Raw genomic sequence first — 21549 nt, forward strand, 5'->3', positions numbered from 1 at the left:
CGGTATCCATGCATTTACAAATGGCAATGCAGCCTCTTACCTCAAAAATTCCATATATATATGTATGTCTCAATCCAAGAGTTAGAGTAAAACAAGAAATACGAAACAGAAACTAGACAAGCAAAATAAAATGTCACCTAATGACAGGAGCTGAATAATAGCTAGCAGCCACAGCTGAGCCCAATGCCTTTCTCTGTGAAGCTGTTCAGCTGCTAACCAGCTAAAAAAAAAAAGAAAGACTTTCAAATCATTGAGAACTGAATATTTTATATATACACTTGCTCATATTCCAGCAATAACAGTCATATTCTGAAAAGCAAAAATACTCAGAGCTGAAGAGGAAATAACTAAGATGAAATGTAAGCAATTGCACGAAATCTGTCTATCAGCTTCTGTAAAAGATTCTGCAAACCAGTTTTGTGAATGGTTGCTGAGTTATGAACCCCTCATTTAATTCAAATATTTAACCGGGTACAAAGCGTTTATAAAATGCTGCAGAAAAGATAACACATTGAGAAATATATCTGCCACACAGTAAACTGACGAGTCCACAGCATAGACTCTGCTTCACAGTCTATGTCAAAGGTGCCGTATTTTCCTTGCCTCATTCATTCAACTAACATTGATTTATACACCAGGCGCTAAATCATTACCTCCTAGCCAATCATCTATCAGGTTCCAGTTTAGAACTGACTTCCTTTTGAACAACTTTCCTCAATAGTCAAAGACTACTATTCACCTCCTAGCCCTCTGTCCTTACTCCACAAAGGATTTTCCTTCCTTCCTTGTTTGTTTGTTTGTTTGTAGAGGAAGATTAGCCCTGAGCTAACATCCACTGTCAATCCTCCTCCTTTTACTGAGGAAGACCGGCCCTGACCTAATGACCATGCCCATCCTCCTCTACTTTATGTGGGACACCCACCACTTCATGGCTTGCCAAGGGGTGCATAGGTTCAAACCTGGGATCTGAACGAGCGAACTCCAGGCCACCAAAGTGAAACATGAGAACTGAACAGCATGCTGTGCTACTGGGCAGGCCCCATTTCCTTCCTGGTTTTAAGTCCCTATCACACAACATGAGTAGGGTGTATCTTTTCTTAACTGAATCACAAAGACTGAATTAGTCAATGTGAATGGAGTCACCAGTGAGAAAGCAAGCTTCCAATGTGTTTAGTTGAAACAAGTGAAATCATTCCAAGTATCAACCTTTTTGATAACAGGCTCTTAAAACATTTTAATGCCATGAATCTTTTTCACAATATAGTGAAGCCAAGGAACCTGTTTTGCAGAATAATATTTTTTGAAAGACAAAATAAAATACTAGGATTTTAAAAATTGACATACTCTCTAAATTCTATCCATGGACCTCTCAGATCTTGCACCCAGGTTAAGAAGTCTTGTCTTAGATTCAAGAAGAAATGCAACAGACTCTAAAACTCATAAAATAGTTATAAAATGATCTTCCCTCCAAGAAATTAAAAGATTCAATGTGATTTTGAATTAAGAATACGACAGTAGAAGGGAGCCAGCCCAGTGGCACGGTAGTTAAGTTCACATGTTCTGCTTTGGCGGCCCAGGTTTCGCCAGTTTGGATCCCGGGTGCAGACCTATGCAAGCTTGTCAAACCATGCTGTGGTAGGTGTCCCACACATAAAGTAGAGGAAGATGGGCAGAGATGTTAGCTCAGGGCCAGTCTTCCTCAGCAAAAAAGAGGAGGATTATCAGCAGATGTTAGCTCAGGACTAATCTTCCTCAAAAAAAAAAATACGACAGTAGAAGAAATGTCAATTTATATGTATTATATGTATTAAAATGTTACATACACACCAAAGGAATGATCCATGAAATAAATAATTGGTAAGTTGGGCTTCATTAAAATTAAATATTTCTGATCTGAATTTAGAAACACATTCAAGAGAATGAGAAGACCAGCCACAAATGGGGAGAAAATATTTACAAAACACATATCTGATACAGGGCTGTTGTCCAAAATATACAAAGAACTCTTAAAACTCAACAATAAAAAAAATGAACAAACCAATTAAAAAATGTACAAAAGAAAAAAAAATGGAGAATAGATCTGAACAGACACCTAAGCAAAGAAGACATACAGATAGGAAATAAACTATGGTATGTCCATATGATGGACTATTATTCAGCGTTAAAAAGAAATGAGCAATCAAAGCATGAAAAGACATGGAGGAGCCTTAAATGCTGATTAATAAGTGAAAGAAGCCAATCTGAAATGGCCACATTCCCTAAGATTCCAACTATATGACACTCTGCAAAAACTGAGAGTATGAAAACAGTAAAAAGACCAGTGATTGTCAGGAGGTGAGAGAGGAAGGAATGAACAGGCAGAGCGAAAGGGATTTTTAGGACAGTAAAACTGCTCTGTATAGAACTATAATGGTAGATATATGTCATTATATATCTGTCAAAACCCACAGAATGGACAGCACCAAGAGTGAACTCTAATGTAAACCGGAACTCAGAGGTTAGCTAGGGAAACAAATATTTAAAGAAATGATTACTGCATCGAGTTATACAACTAGTGCTCTAGGAACACAAAAAAGTAGGTATAAATATAAATATAAAAACATAAATTTGGGAGTTTAAAAAGAAATCAAATGGCCAATGTAAATGAAAATTATGAAACCAGAGACGACGACGGTTCTCTAGAACTAACTGCTAGACAGTGGCAGAAAAAAACGCACCATTCTTCAAGTTATACAATATGTTCTTACGACAATGGAAAGCCACAGACAGGAAAAGACACAGCTTCCAAGGTCTGAAGCACTCTAGAACTAGGGCAATATGAAATATACATTCATACAAAGGAAATCTGACATAACAGACGGACTATCAAAGTGAGTCATACTGGTTACCCCAAGTGAAGTGCTGCAACTGACATAACTGCCAGACTGTTTCCTCAAATTTAACTTAATTCCCACAACATGAAAGCATTTCAATAAATCTTCGTCTTCATTAATTAAATCAATCCTACTGATCAACAGCTGCTACACAAACCTTCCTCTCTATCAAAAAATGACTAATTAAGATATTAGAAGGAAGATTATTCAAAGTATACTCTATATTATCCTCTTACCATCATTCTTTATTTGAAAAGATGGAAAAAAGATGGGTCTTTCCATCAGTTTTAACTAATAGGATCATTTCTGAAGAATAAGATAAAAATGGCCGTCTCTTCAGACCCATCAACCAAAGGGATTAGATCTGAAAAGACTGTAAGTTTATGAAGACTATTTCAACTCTAAAAGCAAAAGAGCAATTTTATCTTTTATTTAGAAACAAAGTATTTTTAAAAGAACTCCATTGGAGTGGAAGTCGACTACTGGAAGTATTAAATCAATTCCTAATTACGAAAATTGGTAATTAGAGAGAGAGAATTAAGCATTTATCCTGCCTTCTATATAGAAGAACGGTGGCTCAGTCCTGGCTGATGAGAGAAAACTGTTTTTATAGAAAAAAAGCAGTTAATCAATGCAGACAACATAGAATTAGAAAAACCATCATTATGTAACCATCAGCATAACAAAACTATTAAGTGAAAATGTGTTTCAGGGGCCGGCCCTGTGGCCAAGTGGTTAAGTTCCCATGCTCCACTTCGCAGGCCCAGGGTTTCTGCAGTTCGGATCCTGGGTGTAGACATGGTACCGCTCATCAGGCCATGCTGAGGCAGCATCCCACATGCCACAACTAGAAGGACCCACAACTAAAATATACAACTATGTACTGGGGGGATTTGGTGAGAAAAAGAAAAAAAAAAAAAGTTTCAGAAATGAGGCCAAAATAACACTCTTCAGATTACTTGCAAATCTCCACAAGAAAAATCTAGTTCCAATATGTAGGCATTTGATGGATCACTAATTTATCCAGGTGATCAAACACAGTATCATAAATTGTAAGACCACCTGATACGATATGTCTCCTGCTGGGATGAAATGATGTAGACAGTAATACCTATGAAGTCAAAAAAAAGAATCCAAGCCAGGCCCTGTGACCCAGTGGTTAAGTTCTTGCATTGTACTTCAGTGGCCCAGGCTTTCACCAGTTCGGACCCTGGGTGCGGACCTGGCACCACTCATCAGGCCATGCTGAGGCGGCATCCCACACGCCACAACTAGAAGGACCTACAACTAGAATATACAGCTATGTACTGGGGGCTTTGGGGAAGAAGAAGAGAAAGGGAAAAAAAAAAGAACAAAAAGGGAAGATTTGCAACAGACGATAGCTCAGGAGTCTATCTTTAAAAAAGAAAAAAATCCTTATGTGAATGTATTCAAAACTGCTTTAGGGAATAAAGAAAAACATTATCATGATGAAAAATACGATAACTGCAAAATTTGGATAAGATATGATAAATGCAAAATTTGGATAAGATACCTGGTCTGGACACTGCAAAAAAGAAAAGTTGGAAGTAATAAACTGGATTAAAAGGAACTAAAGAGACATAGCAAAATGTAACAAGGAAATTTTAATTACATCTTGCTTTGGAGCAGTCAGAACACATTTTTGAGACGATTGGGAAATTTTAAATTATGGCTTGGATGTTAGATAATATAATGTGTTCATTTTATGAACCACAATGTACTATTTGGTTATGTAGGTAAAGGTCCTTATTCTTAGGAAATGCATGGTTAATCTGTAGTGGGTGAAATGTCATCACATATGGAACTCACATTCAAATGTTTCAATCTTTTGATTTTCTTTGTCTTCTTCTCCCTGAAGCCCCTAGCACATAGTTGTATATTCTAGCTGTAGGTCCTTCTGGCTGTGCTACGTGGGATGTCACCTCAGCATGGCTTGATGAGCAGCGCCATGTCCACGCCCAGGATCCAAACCAGTGAAACCCTGGGCCACCAAAGCAGAGTACGCAAACTTAACCACTCAGACACGGGGCTGGCCTCCTATCTTTTAAATCTATTTTTATGTTTGAAACTTTTCATAATAAAAAGTTTAGAGAAAAAATGAAAAGTAATAGGGCATTCCACATTGTTATAACATCTCTCTTTGTTAAATGTCTTAAAAACAACCAGAAAAACAAAAACCGCCACAAAAAAAGGAGAAAAATACAAGTAAACTAATTTATGAAATGTTACAAAGTTAAAAAGAAATGAAGTTACAAACAAAATGGCATTCCCTTACATTAATATGCAGTTTAGAATACTGAAATTCTTGGCTCAATTACAATACAGAAATTAATGCAACTCAACAGCACTGTTTACCTACTGCTGCTATTCAATCACCACTTTTTTGAGAGTAAAACTAATATTTAGAGGGTTTCTGGATTTGTATTATAAATTCATTCATTCAACAACCACTTACTGAAGACTACTTTTGTGATATACACTAACACATATTAAAAGGGTCAGATTCCATATTTCTTATTATCCATTTCCAAAAAGATCAGTTGGAAAACCCATTATATAAACGGCAAAAAGAAAAACAAAAAGGACGTACCACTTGTATTAAAAGCCATACAACACACTGGTTTTTCATGAGCAGGGAAGTGGGCCACGATACCATCACTGTCAGAATCCTCGCTCAGAAGCACCTTTACAAAAAGAAAGAGGGCAAACAGAAGTTAATCTTGACTCACCAATTACTGAGCGTGAAGATACACACAGCTACACCACAATATTCCTGATAAATAACATGCTTCCACTCTATTGGAAGATAACTCTCGTCAGTACAAGGTGAGAATGCCACGTTAGGAATGAGGAAACGACATATACATGCCCCCAGCAGATCATTCATACAAACTCTAAAAAGAGTTGGTTGACTTGACTGTAGATGACAGAGATGATAATTTCTTGAAGCATAGATTCAGGAGGGAAAAATAACATAAAATCAGCTTTGTAGAACTTTATCCAAGGACAAGAACATACAGTTCTTATTGTGTTATGGCCTGCTGGAAAATTCTTGCCCATGATTGGAATAGAACAGGAGAAAACAACATAAGTTAAATACAAATAAACAGCCATATATTAGAGGAATTACTCATAAAATTTTTATTTACAGTACAAAAGTTGTGGTCTTTAACTTCTAGTTTTTAGATGGACACATCACTTATTTGAAAATATTACCAAGTCATAAAAGCAGAAATACATTAGAACAGATAGTTTTGTATCTCTAACTTATTCCCCTTCATTTTCTTATAAGCATATTGAAATACAGTTTACATTCCATACAATTTTCGCACTGTGAGTGTACTGTTCAATGATTCTTCGGGGAAAAAAAGTTTTAAATTAACACGTATTTATTTTACAAAGCAAGTAATTAACTCAAGAAACCAAAAAGTTTTACACACATAATGTTCCAAACCTACTATATCAATATTGGATCATGATATTCAGAGATAACGAATTTAATCTGAAGTAACCCAGGAAGTAGTTCTACATGGGCAATGTGAATCTTTCTTTTAGTGTGAAAAGCTTTACAGAGGTATAATTTACATACCATAAAAGTCACCTATTTTATGTTTACAATTCAATGATTTTATATAGTACTACAATCATTACAACAATTCATTATACAGAAACGTCTGATTTGTCATCCTTTCCTATCTTAATGCTTTAATTTTCTTGCCTTATTGCTCTGGCAAGAACTGTAATTCAGTCAAGTTATAGATTTAGCGATTTTCTTCTGTGTAGATCTATTTTTTATTACCATCTCAACCATATTTACTTGCTCAGTTCAGTAACGTTAAGTATATTCACATTGATGTGTAACAGATTTCTAGAACTTTTTCATCTTCAACATTGAAACTCTACACCCACTAAACATTCATTCTTCCTCTCCCTTACCCCCAGCCCCTTCTACTGTTTCTATGATTTTGACTACTTAGATAGTGAAAATAAGTGGAAGAATACAGTATTTGTCATTTTCTGACTGACTTATTTCCCTCAGCACAATGTCTTCAAGGTTCATCCATGTTGTAACATGTGACAAGATTTCCTCATTTTTTAAGTCTATATAATATTATTACATTGTATGTATATAACACATTTTTCTTTATCCATTCATCTAGTGATGGATATTTGGATTGCTTCCCCTCCAGGCTGTTGTCAATAATGCTGCAATGAACATGGATATGTAAATATCTCTTCAAGATTCTGCTTTGAAATCTTTTGCATATAAACCTAGAAGTGGAATTGTTAGATCATATGGCAATCCTATTTTTAATTTTTTGAGCAACTTTCATACTGGTTTCCATAATGGCTGCATCATTTTACATTCCCACTAAACAGACCACAAGGGTTCCCACTTCTCTACATCATCAACAACACTTATTATTTTTTGTTCTTTTGATAGTGGTCATCCTGATAGGTGGGAGGTGGTATCTCATTGTGGTTTTGATTTGCAATTCCCTAATGATCAGCAATACTAGGCATCTTTTTATATGCTTATTGGCCATCTCTATAACTTCTTTGGAGAAATGTCTATTCAAGTCCTACGCCCATTTGTTAATTGGGTTATTTCGTTGTTGTTGAGTTGTAGAAGTTCCTTATATATAGTATATATTAACTCATTATCAGATATATTATTTACAATTATTTTCTCCCACTCTATCGGTTGCCTTTTTACTCTGCTGATGGTTTCCTTCAATGTGCAGAAGTTTTTAAGTTTGATGCAGCTCTACTACTCTATTTTTTATTTTGTTCCCTGTTCTTTTGGCATTATATCCAAGAAATCATTGCCCAATCCAATGTCCTGAAGTTTTTCTTCTAGGAGTTTAATAGTTTTAGGTCTTATGGTTAGGTCTATAATACATTTGAGTTAATTTTTATATATGGAGAAAGGTAGGGGTCAGTTTCATCCTTCAGCATGTGGCTGTCCAGTTTTCCCAAAATGCTATTTGTTGAAGAGACTGTCCTTACCCCATTGCATAGTTTTGGCACACTTGTCGAAAATCTTTCAGACTTATATGCATGGGTTTATTCCTGTACTCTCTATTCTGTTCCATTGATCTACATATTTATGCCCATCATCTTAAGTACCATTGCTTTGTAGTATGTTTTCAAATCAGGAAGTGTAAGGGTTCCAACCATGTGCTTTTTCAAGATTGTTTTGGCTTTTCAGGGTTCCTTCAGATTCCATAGGAATTTTAGGATGGTTTTTCTGTTTTCTATTTCTGCAAAAAATGCCATTGGGATTTTGATAGGGATTGCATTTAATACATACATCACTTTGAGTGATATGGCTATTTTAACAACATTAAGTCTTAAAATACGGCATGAGAGGGACCTGTCCAGTGGCGCGGTGGTTAAGTTGGCAAGTTCCACCTCAGTGATCCAGGGTTTGCGGGCTCAGATACTGGGTGTGGACCTACATACTGCTTATCAAGCCATGCTGTGGCAGGCGTCCCATATATAACACAGAGTAAGATGGGCATGGATGTTAGCTCAGGACCAATCTTCCTCAGTAGGAAAAAAAAAAAAAAAGAGGAAGATTGGCAGCAAATGTTAGTTCAGAGCTAATCTTCCCCCTCAAAGAAAAAAACCCAGCATGAGACATCTTTCCCTTTATCTGTACCTTCTTTGACTTCCTTCAGCAATGTTTTATAGTTTTCAGTGTATAAGTCTTTCACCTCCTTGGCTAAATTTACTCCTAAAAGTTCATTTTATTAAAAGACAACAAAATTGACAAATCCTTAATTAGACTAACAAAAAAAGAGAGAACTCAAATAGCTAAAATTAGAAATGAAAGAGGAGATATCATAATCAATATCACAAAAATAAAAAGAATTATAAGATACTTTTATGAACAATTACACACCAAAAAATTTGAAAACCCAGAAGAAACGGATGAGTTCCAAGAAACATATAACCTACCAAGACTGAATCATTCAGAAATAAAAAATCTGAACAGCCCTATAACTAATGAGGATATTAAAGCAGTAATCAAAAACTTTGCAACTAAGAAAACCCAAGGACCAGATGGCTTTTCTGGAGAATTTTACCAAATATTTAAGGAATTAACACCAACCCTCAAAATTCTCCAAATAACCAAAGAAAAGGGAACCTTTCCAAATTCATTTTATGAGGCCTTCATTGCCCTGATACCAAAACCAGAAAAAGACAAAAATAAAACTATAGATCATTATTCCTGATAAATATTGATACAAAAATCCAAAACAGAATAGGAGGAAACCAAATTCAACAGCACCTTAAAAGGTCATATACCATGAACAAGTGAGATTTATACTTGGAACGTAAGGATGGTTCAACATACAAAGATCAATTAACGTAGTACACACATTAACAAACTGAAGGACAAAAACCACATGATAAATCAACGCAGAAAAAGCATTTGACAAAACTCAACCACTAAGTCATATACACAAAGTCCAAAGCTAACATAAAATGCAATGGGGAAAGACTGAAAGCTTGTCTCTAGGATCAGTAAGAAGGCAAGGATGCCCACTCTCAGCACTACTATCAACATAGCACTAGAAGGTCTAGGCAAAGCATCTACACACACACAAAAGAATAAAAGGCATAGAAATTGGAAAAGAACCAAAATTCCCTACATTCACAGATAACATGATCTTATAGAAGACCCTAAAGATTCCACACACACAAAAACTGTTAGAACTAATAAATGAATTCATCAAAGTTGCAGGGTACAAAGTCAACACTCAAAAATCAGTTTTGTTTCTATACACTAACAATGACCAATCCAAAAAGGAAATTAAGAAAACAATCCTATTTGCTATACCATCAGATTTATCAATTTTGTTAATCTTTTCAAAAAACCAATCTGTTGTACACAGAATTCAAAATATGATGTACATTCGGAAAAAAACCAACTTAGGATTTTTCCCAATATTTCACTGTTTGCAATTTTGTCGAATTCCGTTCATATTTTTCTTATTTACTTTATTTGTCTTGTTTTGGTTATAATTTGCTCTTCTTTTTCTAATCTCTTAGGGGCAAAGCTATTACTAATTTGAGACCACTTTTCTTCCCTACTATAAGCATTTAAAGCTATAAATTTCCCTCAATGCAATACTATAACTGTACTTCACAAATTATATGTTCTATTTTTATTTTCATTCCATTCAAAATATTTTCTAATTTTCTGAGATTCTTTCTCTGACCCATGAGTTATTTACAAATGTGTTGTTTTATTTCCAAATATTTGGAGATTTCCATAATTTCATTCTGTTATTGATTTCCATTGCTAACATTGCATGATTTTAATCATTTTAAAGTTATTTAGATTTGTTTTATGGCCAATCTATATGGTCTATCTTGGAGAACATTACAGATGTTCTTGAAAAGAATGAATTCTGCAGGTTTTGGGGGGAGTGCTAGGTCAAGCTGGTTGATAGTGTTAATCAGCTCTGTATCCTTACAAATTCTCTGTCTAGTTTTTCTATCAATCACTGAGAGCACAGTATTTAAATATCAAGCTGCAAATGTTAGCTATAATTTCTCCTTTCAATCTGTCAGATTTTGCTTAATGTTTCTTGGGCTATATTGTTATGTGTTTATACATTAAGAATTGTTTTATCTACACCTATTACATTGACCTTACCATTATGAAATGTCCCTCCTTTTCTCTGACAATATTTCTTGACTGAAAGTCTGATATTAACATAGCTATTCTAATTCTATTATGGTTATCCTTTGCATGGTACATTTCTTCCATCTTCTTACTTCAACAAATTAGGTCTTCGAATCTAAAGTGATTCTGATCTGACAATCACTGTCTTTTGATTTGATTCCATTTATAGCTAATATAATTATGCACATAATTGGACTTAGGTCTGCCATTTTGCTATTTATTTTTATATCTCAGGTATTCACTGTTCCTCTGATTCTCTTCTTTTGTGTTAAACCATTATTTTAAATGTTACTATTTTAATTCCTCTTTTAATTTTTTTAGAGTAATTTCTTTGTGGTTGATGTGTAGGTTATAAGGTGCTGTATAGGTTACAAGATTACAGGTTAACTGCAGACTTAATTGCAATAAATTACAGCTCCTTGCTCCTATATAGCTGCATTTCCTCCTCACTTCCTTTGTGCTACTGTTGTCGTAGGTGTTACCAACTGAGAAACATGCTATATTCCCTAAAACAATCTTCTACCTTTTAAAGAAAGTAAAAGAAGAGAAAGATGCATATTTATATATTTTATTTCTTCAAATATTTTTCTGCCCCTTTCTCACCTCTCTGAGATTCCAATTACACATATGTTAGTATTCTGATGTTGTCCCAAAGGTCTCTGAGGCTCTGTTTATATTTCATCTATTCTTCCTCTCTGTTCTTCAAACTGGCCCCAAACTGAACCGCAACCTCAGGCTACCAGAGGTGCACATCATCCCTATTCATCACCTACCATGTTCCCTACATTCAGTGAAAACACTCTTGGACTTGGGCTTTAACCTTCTACTCCAAATCAAGTAAATCCCCTCTCTAGACTGGAAATTGCTTGTTCACATGGCCCACTCTGCTCTGATAAAATTATCACACTCACCAGCTCCAGACAGATATGATTAAGAGCAGCTTCAGGCAAGAAAGCCATTGTCTCCTATTACTGTCATCAAATTCTAACATCTTTTCATGAATAAATGCTTATCATTTCGTTCTTAGATTTGGGTCAATTTCCAGAGTCCCCAAAGAGTTATTTTTGAAAATTCTGTCCAGTAAAGTACTTATTTTCTAGGGAGAGGATCCACTTATCTCTTCACTTCAGCACAGCTGAGATTCATGCTCAAATCATCAGTAAATTTTACATACAAATAACCCATTTTAAATATGTAAGTAGATAAGGCTTTGTGAATTTATACAGTTGTGTAACCATTACCATATTCTAGATGTAGAGTACTTCCATTACCCCATCAATTTCTTCACGATGACTTTACAGTAGATCTCCAAGCCCAAGCCCCAGGCAACCCCTTATGACTATTTTACCTCTTTTACCTTTTCTAAATATTTTTAAATTTTTTCATACAAGTAAATCATGCAATTTATCTTCTATTTTCTTTCAGTAACATAATTTTTTTAGTTCAACCAAGTTGTTTCAGATATCATTCATTTCTTTATATCGCTGAGTTATATTCCATTGTATGGAGGTACCACAACATGTGAATTCACCTACCAATTCTTGGCAATTTGGATTACTTCCAGTTGATTGCTACTATGCATAAAGCCGTTGCAAATATCTGCATACACATCTTTTTTGTGAACATGTTTTTATTTCTCTTGGAGAGATACCTAGAAGTGGATTTGCTCAATCATATGGTAAATGTATGCTGAACTTTTTATGAAACTGACAAACTATTTTCCAAAGTAGCTATGTTATTTTATATTTCCAATTTCTCCACATCTTTTCCACCACTTTGTATTGTGTGTCTTTTTAATTATGGGCAATCTTATGGCGACAGAAATTAGAGTGGTGGTCACCATTGACTGTGGGACAGGGGGATGAGGAGTTATCGTTTAATGGGTACAGATAATGAAAGAGTCCTAGACATGGATAATAGTGATGATGGCACAACACTGTGAATGTATTTAATGCCACTGAATGGTAATCTTAAAAATGACTAAATGGCAAATTTTATGTTATATATATTTTTTACTACAATTGGAAAATATGCATTATAAATTATTTTTTTCATCTTTCTTTTTCATTGTTCCTTTTGACTTTCAAAAATGTTACGTGAGAAAAACAAGAAAAAGAAAAGAAGTCTTAAAGGAGTAGTCTCCTGGAAAGAGTGTTAAGCCAACTCTGTTATAAACATACAAAGGGTTTGCTTTAGGATATATGGTAAATTCACAGAGTTGTGCAACCATCATCACAATCAAATTTAGAAGATTTTCATCACCCAAAAGAAACCCCATAACCATTAATAGTCATCCCTCATTTCTCCATTCTCTCCAAACTCTCAGCCCTAGGCAATCAATAATCTATTTTTTCTTTCTATAGATTTGCCTATTCTGGACATTCTGTATAAACAGAATCACAAAATATGTGTTCTTTCGCTATGCATAATATTTTCAAGGTTCATCCATATTGTATCATGAATCAGCACTACATTTCTTTTTATTGATAAATATTATTACATTGTATGTATATATCACATTTTATTCATCCATCCATTGATCAGTTGATGTATATTTGAGTTGCTCCTATTTTTTGGCTGTTATGAATATTGCTGCTATGCACATTCATACACAAGTTTTTACATGGATATATATTTTCATTTCTCTTGGGTATACACCTAGGAGATAAACTTTTAAGTCATAATGGTAACTCTTTTCCAAAGCAGCTGCACAATTTTACATTCCCACCAGCAGTACATGAGGGTTCTCATTTCTGCTTACTGCCATTGGTATATCTTTTTCAGAAAAATGTCTATTCGAATTGTTTGCTCAATTTAATATTAGCTTACTTATCTGTTTATTATTCAGTTATAGGAGTTCTTTCTATATTTTGGATAGCAGTCCCTTATCAAAAATATGATTTCCAAATATTTTCTCCCCTTTAGTGGGTTGTCTTTAAACTTTCTTGATGGTGCAATCTGACGCACAGAATTTTTTAATTTTTACAAAGTTTAACTTACTTCCCGATTTTTTAAAATATAAATACTTCTCATACCTATGTTGATCATATCAGATTACAATTTTTGCCTCAACCAAATATAATTTATAAAACTCATGAGAAGGATAATATATTATATACGTTTTGATTTTTACCCATTCCATTGTTCTCCACTTTCTGAAATTCCAAGCCTTCTTTTGCTATAATTTTTTTTTAGAAAACTTTCTTTGGCTATTCTTTAAGAGTAGATCTGCTAGTGAAAATTTTCTCTTACTTTTCCCCTTTTAAAAAGAATGTCTTTACTTCCACTTCATTCCTGAAGGATATTTTCATTAGAAATGGAAGCTAGATTTAACAGTTTTTTTATTTCACTATTTTACAGATGTTGTACCACTTCCTTCATCTTCCATGGATTCTGATGGGAAATCTACTACCTATCATACATTACTGGAGGGAATGTAAAACAGGACAGCCCCTCTGTAAAATAATTGAGCAGTTTCTGACAAAATTAAATGTACACTTATAAAACTCATCAATCACACTCTTGGGCATTTGGTAAAGAGAAATGAAAACTTACACAAATCACACAAAAACCTTTACACAAATGTCCACGGGAGCTTTATTAGTGATAAGAAAATACTAGAAACAACTCAAGTGTCTTTCAAAGGGTGAATGGTTGAATAGATACATAGAATGATTTACATGCAACAAACTAAATAAACTTCAAGGATATTATATTCAGCGAAAAAAGTCAATCTTAAAATGTTACATACTATATGATTTCACTTATACACATTCTAGAAATCACAAAATTATAGAGATGGAGAACAGGTTGATGGTTGTCAAGAGAAATGGATGGGATAGGCTGAGGGATGAGCACGATGACAAAGAGGTATGTCTTGAACAGTCTTGTATCTTAATTGTGATTATATTAATCTATACATAGAATAAAATTTTATAGAACTATGTACACCCACAGACATAAACAAACGGATGCAGGTAAAACAAACAGTAAGAGCTGTATAAGGCCTGTAGCCTAGTTAACAGCAACGTGCCACTGTCAATTTCCTGGTTTGGATACTGTTACTATAGCTACGTAAGATGTCATCATTCATGAGAAGTTGGAGGAACCTGCGTGAAGGGTACATGGATATATGTGCAACTTACTGGGAGTTTACAATTATTTCAAAATTAAAAGTTAAAAATGCAGAGTATACTGCAGGCTTTTGAATTTCTCTCATTTTGATAGGCGATAAATGGAATCTCAGTGTAGTTTTAATTTGTCTTTAACTTATGACAAGTGAAGCCATGGGTATAGGTTTTATACCAATTGTATATATTTTAGTTTTTTCTGTGAAATATTTGTCTTTTGCTCCTTTTCATATTTCAACTTGGTCTTACAAGATTCTCTTTCCTTTCATGTTATAACCCTAGACCTCTCTTTCCAACACAATTAGTTCATTGAGTACTTTATTTGATGGTTTTAAGAAAGAAGCCATCCAGCAAAAATGCCCATTAATCTTGGTGCATAGCAAAACCTCATACAGCTAAATAGAATTCTCTGAATCTTCTCCTTAGGAGATTCACAAATATAACAACCAGATATTTTTGGAAGGATTCTCTCCATTGCATTAGCACCTTGCCTAAAACATCAAATCAATAATACCAGAGATATCCCAATACAATTGTCCTAAGACATGTGATTTTTCTTTTTTTAAGATTTTATTTTTCCTTTTTCTCCCCAAAGCTCCTCGGTACATAGTTGTATATTTTTAGTTGTGGGTCCTTCTAGTTGTGGCATGTGGGATGCCGCCTCAAAATGGCCTGACGAGCGGTGCCATGTCCACGCCCAGGATCCGAACCAGCGAAACCCTGGGCCAACGAAGTGGAGTGCTGGAAATTAACCGCTCGGTCATGGGCCAGCCATTAAGACATGTAATTTTGACTCATCATTTAACTAAGCAGGCTGAACCTCTAAGTATATGTAGTAACAACTTGACTGTATTAAAACAAAGCAAAGCAATTTAATTGACACAAGGTAGATAAGCCTTTAATCACATGAACAAAAAGATAGACAAAACACCAGGAACCATTAAATTATTATGAATAACACTTGTACTTGGGGCAAGAAATAGCTCAAGTTTATCTAATCATTCTGGAGCATTTTTCTTTGATTAGAGAATTTGCCACATTGCTAACTTCAATTATATAAATATGTAAAAGCAAATTATAACACAACTTATACTAGCCACAAAATGCTTTTAAAAAACATGAAAGGAACACAGATAGAAAGGGACAAAGTCAATCAAACTCATTCCTTCTTAATGCAGTTACCACACAATGATCCTGTCACCTTAAAATCAAACAAATCAATTTAGCATCAGAAAGATAGTGAATCAAATTTTATATCACTACCACTATAAGCATGGAAATATCTTTACTAAAGGCTCAATGGATTTAAACAGCAAAAGTGAACGTACTGTCAGCTTTAGCTCCTGATATGTATAAGAAAAGGAAAAAATATTACAGCTAAGGTCAAACATCAGTGGGAAAGGGCTCAAAGTGATAAATCTATGACATTAACCACAGCAGTCTTTTTAATACAGTCCAGCATAACCTAAAAACAGCCCTGTACTCCAACTGAACTATTTATCACAGACAAAAATGTCTTCTTGACAAAAAACAGATTCATGTTAATAAAAGAAAGGAAGACAGTATTATACTGAGGAAATCTTGTTGCTTTAAAAATATTTATAATTCTTTCAAAATGCACATAGCAACTTACCATTTATTGAACATCAATTTATATCTTGTCTTATAATTGAATTTATAAATCAAATTAAAATTTCAGAATACGTTATGAGTGGGAATGAAAAGAGATTATGTCCCTAACAAATAACAGAAAAGATAAAATTCTTCAGGTTAAACAACAATTTTTAACTTTTAAAATCTAACATTTCTATGATTCTTATTTTCTAGTAAATTTGTTTCAAGTGTTAACAAGGCATTTTTTACAGAAAAATGAACTTTTGCAACTCCACAATCTACAGTCCATTTCCATATTCCAAATCTGAGTATTCGATTTTAAAGTTATAAAAAGTTAGTAAAGAATGGGGAGAGGGGTCACATTTGAAAACATAAGTCCTACTGCTATACTTTTTACATATTACTTTAAGTTTTTCTTTTTATATGTTCCTATACTTAAATAAAATAAATCAAGGAGTTATACCTCTATTTCATCAGAAATAACAAGAGATAACATTTTCTACTTTTAAATGACTACAAATCTGTCTGTCAACACATGCTAGATGTTTAACAGACTTACTTATACTCACCAAACTAGACAATGCTGGGGAGGGCTGTTACTACTCAGTAAATGTGGGTGGCCTTAGAGTTGAATTAATTAAGAATTAAAGAACAAAAGACAATATTTTTTACTTTAACACTCATAAAACACTAAGGGTTTACATATTTAATTACAATTAAAAGAGAGAACATCTGTATGTGTCTATCAACTTGAGCTAATTAACAGAACTTAGAAAAGAAATCATTACAGTCAACTGAAAAGTTTGCTAACACTTCATTAAAAAGTTTTACACAACAATACAAGCCTGTAACATATTTGGTTAACCACCAAGTTAAGATGGGACAGGTGGAGAATTATCATTCTTCAGATTTCAGATAAAATACAATAGCGAAATTCAGTAACACAGAATTTCAAAGATTTTTTGTCTTTTAAACAGCAGAGTCCACCTTTTTTTTGAAATGCCACTTGATCTTCCTATAGGAATTAGTGCCTGAGTAGCACCCAAATGGAATCTTTCATCAAGATGTAGGATCAATATAGACTGAAAGCAGATTTTCTCAAAAAGAATGTAATATTTAGGGTTAATAAAGACACATAGCTTCTAAACACTATGTTCTGAAAACAGAATTAAATATATATTCTATATAAAATTAAAATAATTTCTATTTCACAGATGTTGCTCTATTCCTATCTTATTCTAGTAATTGATTTTAGACTGTATTTTTACAGCAATGATAACAAACTACTAAAATTTAAAAATTACCTTCCTTTCAGAAATATATTTTAAAATTCAAGACTATAATACAAAAGAAAATTTATAAATGCATAGGGGAAGAAAACAAAACCAAATTGGTTTCTTGTCAGCAAGATTTGTATGCAAGTGTAACATATTTTTCCACATTTATAATCATTCCTTCTAAATGTTTATGAACATAGATTTTTAAAAGCCTGTTTTATCTGAAGATATAGGATTTTATAAGGTATTACCATGTATATATTCTAATACATACTTTGAGATTTCGTATATTTTTTCATAGTTATAGGAAAATATCCGTAATAAAATTTGATATTATTCACATTATTGTCATTTGTAACCATCATAATTAGTCAATTAATTTGTTAAATTCCCCCAAATATGTAAGGTCCTGTGGATTGTTTCTACAAGCAAGACTCTGCCTCAAAAGAAAAAGTATTAGTCTTCTAATTTAGGTTATAACAAACGTCATTAAAAAATACAAAGAAACAGTACTATGAAGAGAACAACATAAAGAAATATATAATTATTTATGAGACGAATGTCCTGATTAAGAGATAACAAGAGAATTCCTTAGAACCTCAATTTTACCTTTAGGTTTGACACATTAATAATGTTTGGATTGACAGGTTTTAACAAGTTACTGATCATTTTTTGAAAAAAAATTTTAACCTGAAATAACCTCAATTTCTAGAACTGCAAAGAAACAATCTTCAAGGCTAAGTACATTTTGGTTGATCTTGATCGCAAATATATTCTTAGTCTGCCCATCCTCTGCAGAAAATGAGACATTACATGCATCAGAAGTTCTCACCTGGCCCTCTCCTACTGTTTCAGTGTCGATCACCGTGATGATGCCTGGGACCAAAGGACTCCGCCTTGAATTACTGTGCATAGCAACATCATCTTCTGTCACACCTGAAGGCAGTGTGCCTGTCAGCTGAGTCACCACTTTCCCAACCATCGTCAGGCCAGTTTTCAACGTCTGTACAATGAAAGGTAAAATGTATGACTTCACGTCAGTATTTGGATTCTAAACAGAAGTGTGCATTTTGTTAATCCTCCTACCCACTGAATTCTTTATTCTCATACAAGCTTATAGGTAACAGTGAACTGCCACAGAAATTCAGTCTGATTTTTCACATGATCTTCAATTTTAGTTAGAAAATCGGTATTAGTTTGAGTGAATGGTATCAGTAGAGTCCCCAAAGTCAGCATGATGAGAATAAAGCTGTAGACAAATAATTAAAGATCTGTGTTTCACATGAGGGTACGATTGCATTTTTATTAAAACAATTTCTTTTTTCCCTCTCCTTACCACATATAACTTAAAATATGTGACATAGTAAGAAGTAGGAACTATGTGATGTTCTATTTTTTGAAATATTATAAATCTAATTTTAAGTCCATTTTTTAGCATGAAAAAGACAAGGCAATGGAAGAATTCCATGTGAAAAAGACTATGCTTCCAAAGTAAATCTATAATATGCTGCTCTACAGCACCATACATCAAGATTTGGCATTTGGAAAATACAGTTTCCATCCAAGATACTAATTACTAGACGAAGGAAATATCATATGAAATTAGCCAAGAAGGTTATTTTCTCTCTGGTAACAAAAACCAATACAATGTAATGCTTCTAATATATTATTTCAATTAAAGACAACCTAAATGTAATTTTATAATTACATTTAGTTCCATTTCATTCAAAGCAAATAGATAAAACTAACACGTGTGACTATTTTTTTGCTTTTATGTGATTCTCATTATCTGATTATTCTCATTTGCATTAACAAACAATAATGTTAAAGTAACTTTTTTGTCTGAAAGAGAAAAGTTAAAACAGAGAAAATTATGTGATTCATAAATGTTCAAAAAGATCTAATCATCAGAGCCTCAAAATAAGTAGTTTAGATTACACAGACATATCAAAAATTATGTATGACATAATAGACACAACATTCAGAAATAAGATTTTTCCAATTCTCATATTATGAGGAAAAGTTTTTATTAAAATACTTAAAATTAATCTTCAATAAGGTGATTCTTTTTATAATAACTATGGGAAAATATGCTCACCTATATCCTGGCATATGTTCTAGCTAAATTTTAACATGTTAATTATTATATACATAGTATTCCAAATATTAATTTATAAATGGTAGGCAAAGAAGGTAGTTTATAAAGGCCTAAATGTGATTTAAGCAACAATTAGATTGAAATTTTTAAAAGGAAAGTATTTTCCAAAGAAATTTTTCATTAAACTTCCATATAACTAACACTAGTGATACATCTATTATTTTCCTGTAGCTATGTTCCCTGGAGCGTTTCCTATGAACTCAGGATTGCTCAAGCTCTTAACATAAATGATCTCTATAGATGTCCTCAAACACCTTGCCAGTTTCTAGAAGAGAAAATTGATGCTACAGAAGTTAAGTAAAACAGCAGCTAAAACAGCTAGCTGATGACAAAGCCAGATTTCAAAACTAGGACTCTCTATCTCCCAAGCCTGATTTTAACCACCATCCAGTATTCCCTCGTAATCTATTCCTGTTACTACTTGTGATCTCACACTTCTTGAATTCAGAACACAGACATATACTGTGGGAGGAAAAAAGGAAAAATAAAGACCATAACAGTGTATCCTAATAAATACTTAAATAAAATGACCAGCAAAGTCATTTGCTGAATTCAAGCAAAAAGACATAACTTGCAGCCGACTGAAACCAAGAAAAAGCCACAAATCAATTTTAACTGTTTTGTTTAGTGCTAAAAACGCAAACTGCAGTGATTATAAAACACATTAGCGTTCCTCAATTAGCAGCCAAACATTTGTTTCAATAATTCACAAGAAATGACTTACACAAAGTCTGTTGGAGTGTTGTCAAGAAAGCCTCTGAAGGACCAACAAAATCAGGCGCCACAGTGTATTGATGTCAAAAGCTGGCCAGGAAGCCTGATTAACCTCTGCGATGCCTCAGCTGATGGGCTTACTCCATTAATGCTAATGGAGATGCTCCCACTAAAACGGAGCTATTCCTTTATCAAGAGTGCCTTTCAGGTTTAAAGTTTTGGTTCTACATTCTCCCCATTTGCCCTTGAGCTTGTTATTTCATGCTCTTATACCAATGAATAGGAATAAAACTGAAATAACTGGAGCACACAGAAAGCGGGAGGTAATGTACCAGAGCAAACCACAAGACAAAGGGAAAAGTTATTCTAAGAGAAGAATGAAAAAACTCCAGAAAGGGGGGGGGGGCGGGGATCATAGTATATTTCATAGTCAAAGGCTCATATTACATGAAGAGTTAGTAATATTTCTCCTAAAAAAACCTTAAGGCTACCAGTGGGGTCATCTTATGAGTGGACAAAAATCTAAACCCAAAATTTAACAGTCATCAAATCTGTACTTGTAACTTTCAAAATAAGGTCTAATGCAGGGGGTAAGAGGAGTACTAGAAGTTTTCTGCATTAGTGAAGACCTTTGCTTCTAGGAGAAATTTGTTTCCATGTCATAATCAAATATACTGATGAGCACTGGTGTCCCAAAGCAAAGTATGTGTTATTTAATAGTTTTCACATACCATATTTAGATACCTAAATCAGCTCACGGTAATTAGTCTTTTCACTAGATTTTAGTAGAAAGGGTACATACATACCTGACGATTTCCTCAAATACATAGAAAAAAGAATGAATGCTAAGCAAAAATTAGGAATAAAAAATCTATTTGGACAAACAGAGATGTCAAATTAGACTGACTGTCCTCACAATCTGAGATTTCTAAATTAAAAAGTTCATTATATTCTCAACTAATCTTAACAGGAGCATTCACATTACTAACCTGTATCTATAAGAAAGCTGAACAGAGACTATAAGGAATGTGTCTGATAATCCATCATGACCAAAAATTCA

The 21549-nt window shown here is 33.8% G+C and overlaps 1 protein-coding gene across 24 annotated transcripts in view; it reads right to left on the minus strand.

Moving 5' to 3' along the window:
- BCAS3 (BCAS3 microtubule associated cell migration factor) overlaps window positions 1-21549 on the minus strand; it is a 576498-nt gene that overhangs the window by 383331 nt on the left and 171618 nt on the right. For all 24 annotated transcript variants that reach the window (XM_023652948.2, XM_070227541.1, XM_023652945.2 and 21 more), the window contains 2 exons: window positions 18450-18620; window positions 5485-5578 (listed from right to left, as the gene is read on the minus strand). In XM_023652948.2, the coding sequence (XP_023508716.1) occupies window positions 5485-5578; window positions 18450-18620 (265 nt within the window). The remainder of the gene's footprint in view (window positions 1-5484; window positions 5579-18449; window positions 18621-21549) is intronic.

The sequence above is a fragment of the Equus caballus genome, chromosome 11, assembly GCF_041296265.1.
Source record: "Equus caballus isolate H_3958 breed thoroughbred chromosome 11, TB-T2T, whole genome shotgun sequence".
Lineage (NCBI taxonomy): Eukaryota > Metazoa > Chordata > Mammalia > Perissodactyla > Equidae > Equus > Equus caballus.